Here is a 16,523-nt window from a genome sequence, read left to right as displayed (position 1 = left end):
CTGTGGTGTGGAGTAAAGTAACCAAATAATATTTCTATCCACTCACCCTACAACCAATAATACTGCCTCCCAGAAAATAGGTCTAATATCCGACCAAAAATGTCTCAAATGACACTGTTGATATGGATAGTGGTCATAGTCGGTTGTACCCTGATGAACGTTTTCAAAATGACTGTAAAGGAATACGCACCGAACAATATGCACTGAAAGGCATCTACTACATGTAGCAAAACAGTGCCAGAAAAGACCAGGTTAGTCCCAAAACAAACAAAACATTTTTTAAAAAAGACAAGAAGTCAGGAGGTAGAGAAAAGGAGATAGCTTTACTATAAAGAGGGCGTCGCTAGCAGAAGTTGCAACATCTCATACACGCATACATGGTGAGTATACATTTTCTCAAGTCGATGTACCTTACAAAAGCCGTTACTTTGCATGTTGAGGCAAGACTTTTACAAGCTGCTCTGATGTATATGATAAAAACAAAAAGATGCAAAGATGATACTTCATTTTTAAAAAAAGCCTTACACTATGTGCACAAGTAAATTTCCAGACTTTTCAGTATTTTGAAAGATGGGAAAACACACACTGACATCTTTTTATTCTCATGAAAGCTGAGCTTTAAGGAGACAATCGCCTGTGGTTATGTGTGTGCGTGCATGCGTTAGTTAGTTGGAGATCACCTCCTTTCAACTCTGCACGATAAAATGTGCAAATGATTCCACATGGTCTGTTGTTAATATGACCCCTCTCAGAGTGAGCAAAGACCCACATTTCTGTAACTGATTGTGTGACAGCTTTTTAACTGTGCATTAAGGTGATCCTGGTCAACTTGCAGTATCATGGTCTCAAACTTGAGTCTCACAGTTGAAAGTGCTGCTTATACTGGAACTAGTATTTGTTTCTACTGTGCTCTGATATGGGGATGAGCCACTGGAAGAAAATCTGGGGCCCACTGAAGCGATGATATAGCACAGTTGCTGACATAGGATGCCCAATAAAACTGCAGAATCTAGCAAAAATGGGATTCAGAGAGAGGTAAGGGGCACCACAGTGAAAATGCAGTGAAGAAATTCATACCAAAAGAAAGACTGTTAATAGAAAAAGAATTGCAATACTTGCTCAGAAATGCAGATTTCATAAAATGCCAAAGAGCAACCGAATGCAACGTGAAGGGTTCAAATATTGCAAAAAGAAGGAAAACAGGATGTGGAGGTGGAGTTGACTGACCATAACCGAGGTCAGTTGGACACAGCTACATAACAACAGGCATTATTGGTCAGATGGACTCCAGGAGGGGGAGAATAGTCTCATAAAAAGACACATCCAGACGAGTGTAAAGGAGAGGAATTTGTTTCAATACCACAGCAAATGTCTGTTTACAGGTTTAGCAGCAGCAGTTTGTGTAAGACAAATGCAACAGACAGGATACAGCTTGCTTATTTTAACATCACAGAGAATCTAATCTTTTTCACAATTTAGACTCCAAACCATCATCAAACAAGTTCCATATATAGTACAGTATTACAATGTCAAAGCATAAGATGAAGTATGTTTCTTGTTACTTTTTAAGAGTGCAAATGTTAGTCAAAGCTACATTACAAAGATGCATGTCAGGCTAAAGATGCACCATCGCGTTTGCTTGGTGGATACAGATTGGGGACTTTGTTTTGTATTTTCAGATAAAGCATTTTTGGGAAAGAAATCAGTTTTGAAATATTTACAAATATAAGAGATTTTCTCACAGGACCTACATGAACAGGGTAAATGCCAAATGAATCATGTTACTTTTCTGTGCGAGGCAGAGGTTATGCTACATAAATCTGAATAACAACACAGAGAAACACTTATACATTATGAGTACAATAAGAGGAGCGCAATACACAGAAAAACGTGACCTTTTTCAAATTGGTTATGCTTGAAAGAATATTGGGAACATATTCTTGTGTTTGAAGCCTCTCATGATGAACAAAATCAGATTGTGAAGACGTCGTTTTGATTATTTCTAGAATGTAACAACAAAATATATGAAAAAATATATTTAGATTATGCAAATCATGTAATACATAGAAATATAAAATGAATACTTGAAATACGAAGCTAAGCTAATTGTAAGTAATGTTTATTATTTGATAGTGCTGCTGAGTAAGTCTCAACTTCAGTGCGAGTGCTGAAATGATGTGACGAATCAGGTACACACTCAGTGGACGCAGTAGAAATGATAAGAAACAAAACTAACTTTTGAACTTTTGAAAGGGAGAGTGAGTCAGCTCTTAGGATGTAAAAATAATGAGCAAATGTCTTTCCAAACCATCATCTGCAAAAACAATGAATGAATGCCGTTTGCATGCCATTTCAAACGTGGCTGTGAATTCAATCTATAATAATTTCATGCTGTAAATGTCATTAGATTCACATATTCTAAGGATGTCTTGTCTGTCCTATAAACAAACTGAGTTTCTAAAAATTGAGGAAAGGAAATAAGTGTTTTTTGAAAGGTGGTGCTTATGACTATAATCAATGCACAAACATGACAGGAAACATCATGAAATGAGCAGTGACATGTCTATAGGATTTATTGTTTGAGTTTCTGAGCTGGAGAATATCCTTGCTGCTAACATTGGCTATTGGAGAAATGTAATAACAATCCAGTGGTGAAAGTTGTGTGGATAACATGGGACCAAGTTAGGTCTGAACACACCTCAGGAAGAATGATGCATTCATGGCCCACAGGAAAAAGCATAGAAATTAACTTCCAACTGCATAACATACATCTTAGATTTGAGGAGCTGAACACTAAAAGGAAATTTCAGGGTTTGAAAACTAATCTTCAGAGATTCTGGTGTCATTATCCAGAGGATAGCTATTTAACTTATAGAGACAGTTTCTTTCTATCATAACAGGTCACAATATGATGACTGCATTTGGCTGATGTTGCAACATTAGATTAGTCTAAAACTCATGTATTTGCGTATAATAAATGACAAAGTCCAATTCAAGAGAATTCTAGAAGTGTTACAGCTACAAAGAGGCTGAGCTGTTGACAATTCTAAATTTCCCATTTGACATGAATGCAGCATTAACTCTCCCCTTGTGAGGGAATTAACTTGGTTTAATCATTCGGGGTTTCTTGCAAAACTAACTTCATTCCCTCGTATCGTTCCAAGTATCCAAGTTCACTTGAATTAACCGTACAATCATGCAACAAAATGCTTTTATTCTTGTTGAATCTTATAAAAATGGAATCAGTAACAGCATACTGTAACAACTTGCAGCTTTTGCAGGAGATTCATTTTTCACACACATCTGCATGATAACACAGAGGTAAGAAGAAAACGGTAAAGAAAAATATAGGATTTAACTTGCCAGTGCCTGAATGTGTACTTTTAGTAACCAGATAAAACCCAAAAAGAATATGGAGGAAATGATGATGCATAGTTTTTTGAGTTTCTAAAATGTGGGGGCCAGGACTGTGTACAGCATTTATAAGAATCTAATGACTCCTCTATACACTGCGGAAAAACTAAATCTTTCATCGCATAAACAGCAATCTGATAAATGAATCTGCTGGCATCCCCTGGAGATTAATGGTCAGAGGCTGATATGTCACAAGACAGGGCGAGAGTCATCATGTGTGTGTTTAATCTCAATGTTCGCTTTAATGGGATACCACACGCAGGTGCAAGGGTCATATCAGTACATGTAAAATTTTTTTTTTTAAAAATCAAAACATTAAAAAAAAAAATCTAAAGAGCATTTGTTGATGCCTCCAAAAGCTGTGCGCTGCCCTGAAGGCACACTTCAAGTCTGTGTGGGGAAAAGAGCAGGCAGAGAGCAGAGGAAAACAAGCAAGTCATTGTCCAAACATCACCTCCAAGGGGGCATTTTCTTTGAGCTGGAAACAGAAAGGAAAGGCTTGTGGTCTAATTCCATCTCAGAGTTCATCCACTTTATCTGCAGTGTAGAGCCTATACAGTCTCCAGGCAGGCCCTGCTGCGATTATGTGTGTACAATGTGTTTCATATATTCATATAATCACATGTGTGGGTCTGGTGTACCGTGCTGTGGATGATCAAAACGTCCAAGAGGGTTCGCTATGCTAGTGAGTAGATGGCGTTGACGGGTGAGGTGGCTTCAGAACTCTCATTTCCCTCTGTCTCGTCCTTGTCTTTCTTCACTGTGTACTGGCCAATGAAAGAGCCATCTTCATTAAACTGGCCATCGCCACCTTCCCCATAGTCCACCAGGCTGTCGTCACTTTCCTTAACGTTGCCATCCAGGGAAGTCTGGCTGCCCTGCAGAGGCTTGTTGTCTTCATCGCTGCTGCAAAGGTAAACGTAGAGGAAGGCTTAAGGTTAAAATGGGAGCAGGGTGTTATTACACCATGTCAGCAGGAGACAGGGAACCTGACACTGGCACATATTAGGAGGGAAAAGTTGGGAACAACTGGTTGTGTGGGGACAAGCACAGGGCTCCAACCGATTCATCAATAAAGGTGAGTTGCAATGATTTTATTCATACAAGGAAAATATGTACTGTGTTTATTTTATCAAACACTATTTAAATGTTGTTATGATGATGATGATGATGATGACAATATCCACCGATCAGCCACGACATTAAAAAACCACAAGCAGGCAATGTGGGTAACAGTGCTCATATGGTTACAATGAAATGTTTGCTAGGAAAACGGCCATCCTGCCATTCGCATGCATGTTATATTGAAACTTGCCACCTACTTAAAGACTTTATCAAACCAGTCACCACCCAATGTGACCAAAGCACAGCAACAACATCCCCCAGCAGGACAGTGGTGGGGCTTTCAGACTGCAGGAACCTTTTCATGGTTCTTTTAACTCTGGATACAGTTGCTCTTCTCATTTGAGTTTGTATCACAAGAGCTGTGGCTGATTGCAGTTTGGAGAACTTTGTTTATTGGGGTCGTCTTTTTATCTCATATTACATAGTAGTAGCTAGGAAAGCTCCTACAGAAATATGAAAAAAAAGTGCATAGGAAGCACACACTCGGAGTTGTTCACCTGCCATCATAACCGAGATATCAGGCTGATGGCATCTGACAAGCCACATTCACAAAAAGCCCACTGTGCAGCCCAAAGCACCCAAAGGAACTGTTACTATCATCACTCCAGCACAGCTCACAGACATTCCAGGACATCCTTAGATGCTCTTTGTCCACGCCTTGACTGCTCAGAGCTCTTTTGTGGTCATGAAGAGAACCTTTGCAATGTTGGGCAGGTGGGTTTAATGTCCTGGCTGATTGGTGTAAACATTTTACATAAAACTGAGGAATAGTATCTGAACATGTATCTGTAATGACATGCTAATTAGCCCTGTCCTCCCCATGCTAACTACCTTTAACTGGGTGGTATGCTGAGCTGGGACTTATTTTCATGTCCACAACTTGTGATCTCTGGCATTTACCCCAGATTAGGAGTCATTGACTGATATATGCCCTGTTTCCAAAGCCAACTCCAAAGCTTTCATTAAAATTCCATCCATCCATTTCCTATACCGTCAATCCATCAGTTGGGTAGCGGGTGGGCTGGAGCCTATCCCAGCAGTCTTCATTAAAATTCTTGATAATATTTCTTTTCATTACAATTGTTGAGCCAATATGACATCTGATAAAAAAAATCTTTACATTTCCAGTTTTTCTGGTTTTAATAGAGCTCTTCTTCACAGTTAATTTGAGTTTCTTTGGCGTAAAGGAGATGGGGATTGTATTTGGCACCAACTTTCATCAGAGTTAGCACCATTTTGATTATTATTTAAAAAAGAGCAGCTTTTGCCTGATTCATCATATATCAACCCATTGTGACCTGGAGTGACATATGCATAAATTAACTTTTCAAGCTTACTGAGACACACACGTTGCATCAAGGACAGACACATAAACTAAGTACAGTTGTTTCAATGAACCATTGGCACAATTCAAACTAGACTTAGAGAAAATCCAAGCCTACCCTTTACAAACACAGCTACACTTGCATTCAAAGGATGCATTTACTCAAAAGTAGTATTTTACAGTATATTTCTCTCTCAGTTGATGCATCCATAAATGGTTTACTACCACAATAACATTTTTTATCATGAACAATAAACTACATCATCTGTGACAATCCTGTTCTACCCATGTCTCCAAAGTATCAACACTTTCTGTGATGGAAAACATGCTAAAAGCAAGTAATCCAGGTTGAAATGACATTCCTCCAAAACATATTTGAAAAAGTAATCGAACAAACATTCAGTATTTCATAGAAAACAGAAGTTACATACAAAATAAATACTACCCTATTCTGAGCTGGGATGTAGGCTAAACATAGAAACTCCTGTGCCGGATCTCAGATCATAGCATGGCTGCATGTCCTTTATTTGATTTTATGAGGGAGAAAACTTCATGCACAGGAAGAAGAAGCTTGACATAAGCATTAGCTTTCTTATGTCCAATCAAAACAGTGGTTTTCACAGCAAGGAACTGAGGGATGCAAATGTACAATATTCAATATACAATAGAGGGTTTTCTTTCTCTCCTGTTGTCTGTGTATTGCATATAAAGGTCATCAAACACTGCGGTTACATGCGGGCAATCGGATTGGATTAATGGCTAAACTACAATAAGATTGAGTTATTCAGCTCATGTAACAGGCTTAATCCGACAAGAAATCAAATCAGATCGGGTTACTTGTGATCGAATTAAGACCCCGGGATAACTCGATCCGATTGCCCACTTAACGTGCCTGGAGACGACGGTTGACGAGCGTTCTGCGCATGCTCCAGATTTTTTCCTGCAATCGTCACCCGGAAGTCGAAGGAAACGATATTACTGTTGTTGTCGCCGCTGTCAGAAAGAAACAACGTGATGGAGAATGCGCCGTTGTTGTTTGTTGTTGTTGGTGGTGAAGACATCAACAGGAAGTGGCTCTATTAGCGATAGTTGAAATGGGTACAGCGCTACCTATCTACTGTGGTATTGCATACTTTATGCCAGTGATTCGATTAATTCTCCGCCATATAGCCAAGGATAATTACCCTCAGATAAGGAGCATAACCCAACTATAGCTATAATCCAGTTAATCTCATCATGTAAACCCACTGACTGTGTATTCAGTTGGCCTCTGACAGGAGGACCATGACAGACTGATCAGTTCTGGGTAAAACCAGAATCATTTTGCTGTCAGAGACTGCAGGTTCTCCTTTTTTCACATAAGATGACACTTTTTCTGTGTTGTATATTGCATTTCAGTCCATACTTAATCTTGAATGCCACTGAGTGGACCTTTTGATTATATCAAACTTATGCTGTTCTGGGTGGAGTCTATAACCCATAAATTCGCTGTTATAGGCTCCGCCCATATCTAATTCTCACTTCCGGTGTGCATGATCTTGTTCATGCTGAAATCCATCGTTTGCTTGTAAATGAGGTTGCAAAAAAGTAGCAAATGTGAATTTTGAGATGGTGAAACTGCTGTGACTGTAGCTCTGAAGTAAGACTGCGCTGAGTGTTTTTTATCATGGCTGTGAGAGCAGAACCACTGAGCAGTTCTATTTGGGTGGCTGTAGCTTGGTGGATAGAAATAGTGGTCATCCTCCAGGGTTGGTGGTTTGATTCTTGGCTTGGGCTTGACAGGGAACCTAAAATTCACTTTTCCTTTCCTTCTTTTTTTTGTTTTGGGTGGGGTCTGATACAACAAGCTCTAATAACATATCACTTGCATCCACTATGGATTTCTATCGAAACTCTGAGAAGCAAGCAAAGAAAAATAAAATATCTGGTCATCCATGTATGATCTTAGTCTGAAGGCAAGAAAAAAAATTAATATCATCTTTTTTCTGAGTCTGACCAAATTAACTTTTTCTTTTGACTTTGTAACTTGCAGGTCTGCAAGTGAAAAAAGCTTTTGATTGTCAGCAGTAAAAGTTTTTTTTTTTAAATTTCTATTTATAGCAGCAGCAAGAAAAATCTCCTTCCTTTATCACTAGCAACACCGCCAGGCCCAGGTTGGAGTCCTGGCCGGGACCTTTGCTGCATGTCTTCCTCCACTCTCTCTGCCCCCTTTTCTGTCCATCTGCTTTCAAATAAAGGCCTCCTACAGCTAATTGAATAGATTTTACAAAGAGGCAGACCCTTTTTCAAAACACATGCTAAGATTACATTTGCCAAAGTTACTTCCATTTGTTCATTGCTTTTTAAAGGAAACTTCAGTGAGCCAAAACCTACCTTTCAAGCGATCTTTGAGCCAGTGACGAAAAAAAAATCCAAAAAGCGACAAAGGACACAGACATATGACGGGTAGAACAGAGAGACAGTCATGAGACGGATGGATAACCAGACACACTACATGAACAAATCCTAAAAGCACATCTAATAATCCACTGCAGGGTCCTCAGGCTCAACTTGAAGATCTTTAAAACTTTGCTAAAGGTGGCAGTAAATAAACTGCCAACACAACAATTGTAATTATTGAGCTTTCAAACAAGTAAATGCTGATTTTTCTTACTGTTGTTACTATGTGTAAAATGGCAGTGTGTGATGGAAAATCTAATTCTAGTCCATCATAAATTGGGTCTTGTTTTGTAATGCTGGCTACCATTTCTTACAGTTCTAATAAGACTTGCATAGAAGAACAGAAATAGCATCACTCAGCTGATGGAACACGTTATAACACCCTGGTACTTTAATTACTACACAACTAAAGAAAATAACACTTATCTCTTTACATTGTGCAATACTGATGTTTTTGACACGTAGTAGCTTTGCTTTATAAACAAACTGACTCTTTATCCATCCAATCCTGCTTATAACAGTTACAGATGTTACAGTTCAGCTACATTTATGAGTTGACAGTGAGCTCTTAAAGTCGATGTGTTTATAGCGACAAGTTAAGGACCAATTCACAAATGTTGGACTTGTAGTCTCAGTGGGGACAGTGGAGATGCAAGGATGGATAAACCATAAACCACCAATAGTATGAAGGGAGATATGCTTGAGCAAGTCTGCTCTGGCATTTCAAAGTCCAACTTTGAGGAATTTAGCTGAGGACGCTCTGCTGTCTTGGTGACTGACGCCCCAGTCAGCTCACCTAAAGTGAGCAGATAGAGTTTAGGCCTTATAAGTTCAAAGTGTTTCTGTCATGCAGAAAGGCAGATGACATGTTAAAGCAGAACATGCTAACCTTGAGAGGAGGGTTGACTTAAAACCTTGAACAAATACAACTTGGGGGGCTTTCCCCTGCTCTCTCTGCTGGGCTTCAGCTGTATCACCAAAGCCTCTAGCTCCTGTCATGTTTTCATGTTGTCGTGTTTTGCGTTGTCGTGTTCTGCGTTTCGCGTTGTCGTGTTCTGCGTTTCATGTTGTCGTGTTCTGTGTTTTTGTCTAGTCTTTAGTTTTGCCATTTCCCCACTTTTGCCTCAGTCTTTCTTCTGCCCTGCCATCAGCTTCACTTTTGGTGAATATCACCTCTCTTTTCATTTCCAGGTTAAGTAGGGCTGAGCCAAGAAAGGTGTTTGTGTTAGCTACTGTCAGTTATGTTACCTCTGCCTTTGACATCCATCCAGCTAACTTCATGGATGAAAGCTGCTCACTCTTTATAGACCGACCGAGTACACCCCCACCCCAACCTCCACCCTTTCCTTTCAACATGCACAAGCCGTGCAGAGACCATTGTACCTGTTTTCATTTTCATTCCTGTGAGGGACAGATGACCCATTTCAGCATTTGGGAGAAAGAAGGTCGACATGTGAGGAAACACGGGGGGCAGTAAGAGAGAGAAAATGCAGAGAAGGAGACAGAGATGACAGAAGACAAGCTCCACACTGTACATGCACACAAACTCACACGCACGGCTAAGTGGACTTCAGGGATTAGCACCGAGGATAGAGTCTGAGCCACACTCAGAGAAAAGCAACAGCCGTCACTGGAATGTCACCTTTTGCAGTTTTATAAACATATAATATGTATGGTATGTGCATCCCTCCAGTCTGAATATGATAATATGAACACTATGAGAGGCAGGATCTCTGCTGTAACTATTTTCAGACATTGTCTTCTCATCGGTACATCTAGCTGATGAATCTAAGTAATGTATTGGAGAGGCACTCCTGATGTTACAATGTGTAAAATGAAAGGGAGAAGGTTTAGTGCCACTCCCACACAGCTGAGTCAGAACATTTCTATCTGAGGTTAAGAAAGCAGGTTAAATTCAGCACGTTTTTAGTCAAAGGGCTGTAGATAGAGAGAAAGACACAGGCCACAGAGATCAGTTGGACCTGCAAGGAACAAAAGACACATCACTTACCAACACATCCTGTTCTGACACAGTCTACACTATGGTGTATTTAACAGAGATCACATCTCAGAAATATAGCTCCATGCGTATGGATTTTTTCCATAAGAATTCTTCTTCACAGGCATACAACTGGTAAAAGCCAACTATAGGATTACATTTCATCATTTCATACTCATGTTACCATTGACGGATCCTTTTCTTTGTGTATACTATGTTACAATAGTTAGCTTACTGCAGGTCATAAATGCTTCCTGCTAACTAAATGTATTCACTGAAAAAGCCACAACTTTGACTTTCCAAAACAGTGCGTCAGAAGCACTGTTTAAATAAGGCTTTTTCAAATACATACACAGGACCTTTATGAGAAATTTAACTCTGGCATTCAAAGAAAATCACTAGAAAAAGCCAAGTTCAGAATACAGAACGTGATTTTTATCTGATAAGAATGCCACTGTGTCAGACTGGCTGAGCAAACACTGTGGAAGTTGTAACACGTGTAAGAAGGAAAGAGAAATCTTAAAAGCTGTGTTTAGAAGTGAGTTTTTCAAATGAATATCCTCCACTGTGTTTGCATGGCTGCTCGCAGTGTTGCACTGGCTCCAATAGCACTATATTTTCAACTTTGTCTTTGAGAAAACTCCCTCATAACTTACCTAGATGGTGCCAGAAATGGCCATAATTTAACTTTGAACGTTCAAACAAAGTTTACTTATATAGAGGCCAAAGCCTCCTGCAGTGATATTAGGAAGCACATGTTTTATCATTGTTCTTTCCTGCTCAGTCCCTTTGTGAACCTTTGCTTCAGTATTAAAGTGTGCCAGACTATATAACCCACCAGCTTCATCACAACATTATACCAGTCAGCACAAAGTAAAACAATTATCTGTTTGCTTTTAATTCCTGAAACGAATCTCTGAGGTTGGTATGGAAACATAGTGCTGCAGCAAGTAAGTCCATTTCAGCTGGAATGCATGCAGAGTGGAGTCTGTGTGTTTCTACTTACTGATAATCAAAGGATCCATCCTGCTCTTTCTGATCCACTGGATCCAAAGGAAGATCTTTTTTATCACGCACTAACAAGAGAAGGACAGAAGGAACATTTCAAAGACTTTCCTGAGAGCTCCACTGATGTCATAGTGATATTTGATAGACAGAACTTTCCATATGCTGATGGCTTTCTGAGGTCAGCCTGCAAACAGAGTAATTCATTTAACCCTCATGTGGGGTCTTCAGCTTTCAATGATTAAACTGTCACTGTATCCAGTTTCCCAACTTGTATATACTGTCAGTCATATAAAAGGGATACTTTCAAATAAAGAAAAGGAGAAAGTGTCCACGAGAGACCACCTGAATAACTGCACCAAGAATGAATGATACTTGTTGACAGATGCCATTTTATTTGCTGCCATTCAAAAGCAATGAACTGAATGGATTTTCACTTTTCTGAATGGCTGTCTTGGTAATTCAGGTCTGCTGCACAGTGCCTGTGGAGTACAGTGAACTTCTTCAAGCTGGTGAGGAGAGTTTTAGTTGCAGGTTTAATACATTGGATTGGATCTGGGCGTGTGCCAGTGCTCCAACATGTTAATATCACAACATGTACACATGGCATCAGTCATCCTGTTATGCCATCATTTCACTTGGTTAGTTCAAAGCTGTTACTGCATCACACTTTGGCACCTACCTAGATATTTTGCGAAAGCAGTCATGGAACCAGCACCTACACATTATAGAAACTGTAAAACAGTACCAAAACACTATATTCTCTTGTTCCAAACCATTACATCATGACACACTGTAGAGAACTGTGACTGGTGCTTTATAACTTTTCATTTAAGTCTCCACAAGAAAAAAATCTGCTTTTGTTTGAGTGTCAGAAAAACAATGATTGAGACATTCAGTGCATTAAAGATAAAGTTATGCTCCCCATTTGTAATATCAGTGCATCTCATGCTATAAACAGCAATCGGTTGTTGAGCTCTGCTTATTATTACCTGTACCTGGTGAATTGATCCACGACCAAAGCAAAAACAGGCAAAGCTAAAACTGCAGTAGTGACAGCTTGCCAAAATTATTGTTAACTTCTACCACTCATAGAAGCAGGTTTGTCTACGTCCAATAAGGTGGGTTTTTTTCAAAGTTCTTCAAGTTTGTTGGTCTTGCACCTTTTTTCAAAAAATGGGCAGCTGTTACTGGCATTCTGTATGTTTCAGCTACAGTATTTTGACATAACAATCTACCAAAAACAAAGGATTCCTTTGAATATTTCTACTTGTTTGTGAATTAATAATATGAAATATCACATGAGCGTCGCCTTACCTGGGTATTTGCCCCCACGACTCCTCTTGATGAAGCAGACAATGAGGAGGATCAGAATGATGAGAGCGATGGCACACATCAGGCCAATGAACCATCCCTGAGTGGCTATGTCTACCTGGTCTATGTAAGCTGGAGCCGCACAAACACACGCGCGCGCACACACACACACACACACGGAAAGAGAGGAGAGGGAAAAGTGGAAAAAAATAATGTCATGTTCACATTGTGAGGCACAGAAATGACGGAGAAGTTTCACTGCTTTTTAGAGCTGACGTCACTGACTGAGAAACTCATTATGGCAGCTGTAAAATCTGCATGGCAGTGTTTACCCACTGTTGGGTTGGGCTCAGAGAAAACTATCTGCAGGTCAGGTTTAAGAACCACCACACAAGAGTTTGGTCACTCTTTGTGGCACTCCTGAGGCTGAGCAGCCTGGCTTCAGTTCCTTTGCTTCATCTCATGTCTGCTCTGTTTCACTTTTACAGTCCATGAAAATAAAAACAAAAAAGCTTTGTGTGAAATTTATCAAATCTGTTGTGACAAAATTCCAAACCTTAGAGTTAGGGTTACAGCAGGACACTGGACATTTAATCTCTCATATTTGAATGCAGTTGCTGAATTAATGACAGCTGTCCACCATAAGTGTCCTGCCATAATAAGGTGTACTCTGTTTCCATAAAGCACAGTATGTGTTAAAGATGTCCAATGTAAGCTCTTCAGCTGTAGTCAGAGCTGCATAGCTTATATGTACAGTGTCCAAAAACTTCCCTCACACATGAGGAGAGGCATTTTCCTTTCATGTGAGCTATCATCAAGTTCCACTGTCCCAAAATTGGAATTTTAAATTTCTCTCAGAAATGACAAACTGCTCATAAAGATGACCCAACTGAAATCATACAACAGCAAGCTGTAGAGCACAACTTCCTGAAACTGAATCGCAGTGATAAAACTTACGAGGTAGGGAAAACAAGTCATTCGGACTCACCCAGCTTTGACTGAACTACTGTTGATACTACCGGTGACAGACCTGTACCCAGACCAGCCCACCAAGCTGGAACCCTGGTTCCACCTGGCCAGGTGTGGGCTCACCTGCTTTGGTCTTAAAGGTGATAAATTTGCTGCTGACGCTGTTGAGCTCATGGGAGTAAACCCTCAGGTGGTACTCGGCGCCAGCGATCAGATCCGCCACAGTAATGGGGGGCTGTTGTTTCACTTGTACCACTTTCACCGTCTTGTCGCCTTGGAGACACAAGAAAGGGCCCAATCTCACTGTGAGGGATGTGGCCATCATTTCACAGTAATGGCTGTGTCTGCTAGCACAGGTCGTGACATCACAATGCTTTGTGGACAGACTGATTCTGACAGCAGACTTATAGCACTAAAGTGGATTGAGACTGATAACAATGCAGTGCCCACCCCCATCATTCAGATACATTCATGTCCTGATAGTGCAGAAGAACATGTTTGGCCTTAATACCTAATGGATGACATGCAGCTCAGTTCAGCTGTCAAATTCTGGTTCCTTTTCCTTTTTTTATGGCTCTGATACGAAATTGTGTCTTATGAGCATAATTATCCATAGAAAACTCCTCTGAAAATTAGGAGTGAAGGAGAAATGGAACACAAAGAGAAGATATTTTTTCAGGCAAAACAACACTACAAGCATGTGTGTGGAAGTGGCCTGTATGCGCCTTGTTTTCCTCTGGTAGAATTTAAATGGTCATTACAAAGCTTTCTTACTTCAGGAATGACATGAAAGGCTTCAGTGGCAAAGCATTGTTTGTCTCAGTTATTCACAGGGAATAGATTTATCTCCATGGGATCAAATAATAAAACCCAACATAACCTGCATCTTTCTGTTGGAAAGACCTGTCACTCATAACATGAGCAAGACTCTGCAGTGGCAGTGACAGCAGAGCATAACATGAAGTGGTGACATCATGCACCATGCTGTCAACCATTTCAAAGGGTTGATGTCATCCAACAAGATCATATAAAAGCCATGCTATTTACACCAGTCCTCATACCAACCAAAGAAAACGAGTGATGCCCACAAAAGAAAAGACATGCAAGTCCTTTTTGAACTATTAGTTCAGTCCAAGACAGATGCAACAGTGTTTTTCTATGTTTCCAGGGTTAAGGATCCAATTGTCTTTTAAGCTCCATACTGAAATCTACCTTTTAGACCTCAGTCATTCCCTGATAGGTCGATCCTCCATTACCTTTGGAGCCCTTTGATAATTGTCATAAAGCTCCTTATGGTCATCATTTAAGTGATTATGCTAATTTAGCTCTGTGGGTGGGACTCAGTGTACCAGCTTATTTAATTATCCTTATCCTGAAGTAAGGAAATGTTTTCAAATAAATCTTTGCTAGTATATATATGTCCATGTTTTTCTTTATTTTCTTTAGGCCATTTTCTTCCAGTTTCCTTTCTCTTTTGTTGGAAATATTTGACTGACAGCATCTGATTAATTGTCATTGTTCAAGTAATTTGAATATGCTGTACTTTTTGTTGATCATTTACTTCTAAAATGGGGAAAGCAAAATAAAGGTTTGTCTTTAATACTCAGTTTGTTTGACTTACTGTGGGTGAAATGTTGTGATATATAAGACTTCATATAGCAATTGTACAATCCTGCTCCAACAGACGACTACTTTCATTTCTTTTATCATGACTAGAATTCACAGTTATCCTCTTTTTTCTGTCAAAACATATGCCTTTAGCTGATCCTCCTCTGATGGACATGCAGACACTACTGAGTCAATATCAGGAGGACAGGGTGGTGATGGAGAAGAGAAAGGGAGGATCGGGTGCTTCTTGGCAACCTCTCTGTAATCAAAGCTTACAGGCTTGACCTCAGAGAGCAGGTAGGAGTGGTAAAGACCAATGTCATCGTTGTCTTCCCGTCGCTCTGACTTTCAATTCAGACATCATTAAAAAGTTAAAACTGCTGCTCAAGTACACGAAAAATTAATTCTCACGTCTTTACATCCTCTATCAAAGATTTACTAGACAGACTAGATCAAATCTAGTGTCTGTAAGTCCCAGGCTTTCCAACCTCAACCAGTTCTAAGATTCCAGAAGGGGAGGGATGATACGTTTTAGAAAAGCGGGATTCAAGGACACAGAACACCCAGTCCAAAAGCAAGTGATTATGACAGCATGGACGGCCAGAAAAGTGACATATTCCAACAGAAAGCAAGCAGAACAGCCCATTCACAGTCCTACAAGAGCCATTCAAAGCCAGGCAGCAGCTTGAAAAGAAACTGCACATGAAGACAGTGACAGAATGATTATCATTTTCAAACACATAGAGACCAAAGAAAGGCAGAGAGCAAGAGAGAACAATAGACCCACACACCCGCAGTTTCTCTAACAGTCAAATCAACTATCGGTTAGGTGATACATATGTGGGCTCACATTGTATTTAAAATCTCCAAATCCCACTGGAGACATTTCAACCCTTGAGCAAAGGCATTGATTGAATAAAACTTTCCACAAACATAATTGAAGTATGTACGGAAATATATAATCATGGGCTATCGATTCATTCTTTACTACTGCTCAGTTGATTTAGGTTTAAATCAACTGCATACTCCTTCCATCTTTTAACATTTCCTGACTAAAAGCACCATTCATACAGCGCCAATCTATAGTTTTTTTCATATCCTTCTAGAAAATCTAGTCCTTATAAAAAGTTTCTGAATATAAAATTATACGCTATCATCTTTTTTAAGTCAACTGCAACATATAGGATGCCTGTTTAATTCCAAGTCCAGGCACAAAACACCAAGGTGACACATTTTTGTTTTAAAAAGGTGTTTGTGTTAATGTCTACAGCTAATAATAGTCTGTGTGTAAACCCTAAAAACCAACAGTAAATTTGAGTTGTACAG

At 39.7% G+C, this 16,523-nt stretch overlaps 1 protein-coding gene across 1 annotated transcript in view; it reads right to left on the bottom strand.

The window, feature by feature from the left end:
- Nucleotides 1-304: 304 nt before the first annotated feature.
- nfasca (neurofascin homolog (chicken) a) overlaps nt 305-16,523 on the bottom strand; it is a 162,616-nt gene continuing 146,397 nt past the window's right edge. Inside the window, 4 exon segments of the mRNA XM_072382975.1 lie at nt 305-4,320; nt 9,686-9,703; nt 11,308-11,377; nt 12,624-12,752. Coding sequence (XP_072239076.1) covers nt 4,092-4,320; nt 9,686-9,703; nt 11,308-11,377; nt 12,624-12,752 — 446 coding nt within the window. The 3' untranslated portion in view covers nt 305-4,091.

The sequence above is a fragment of the Leuresthes tenuis genome, unplaced genomic scaffold (genome assembly GCF_036924035.1).
Source record: "Leuresthes tenuis unplaced genomic scaffold, fLeuTen1.0.hap1 SCAF_3, whole genome shotgun sequence".
In the NCBI taxonomy this organism is placed as follows: Eukaryota; Metazoa; Chordata; class Actinopteri; order Atheriniformes; family Atherinopsidae; genus Leuresthes; species Leuresthes tenuis.
Note: the sequence above shows the minus strand (reverse complement) of the source record. Positions and strands in the feature narration are given on the sequence as shown.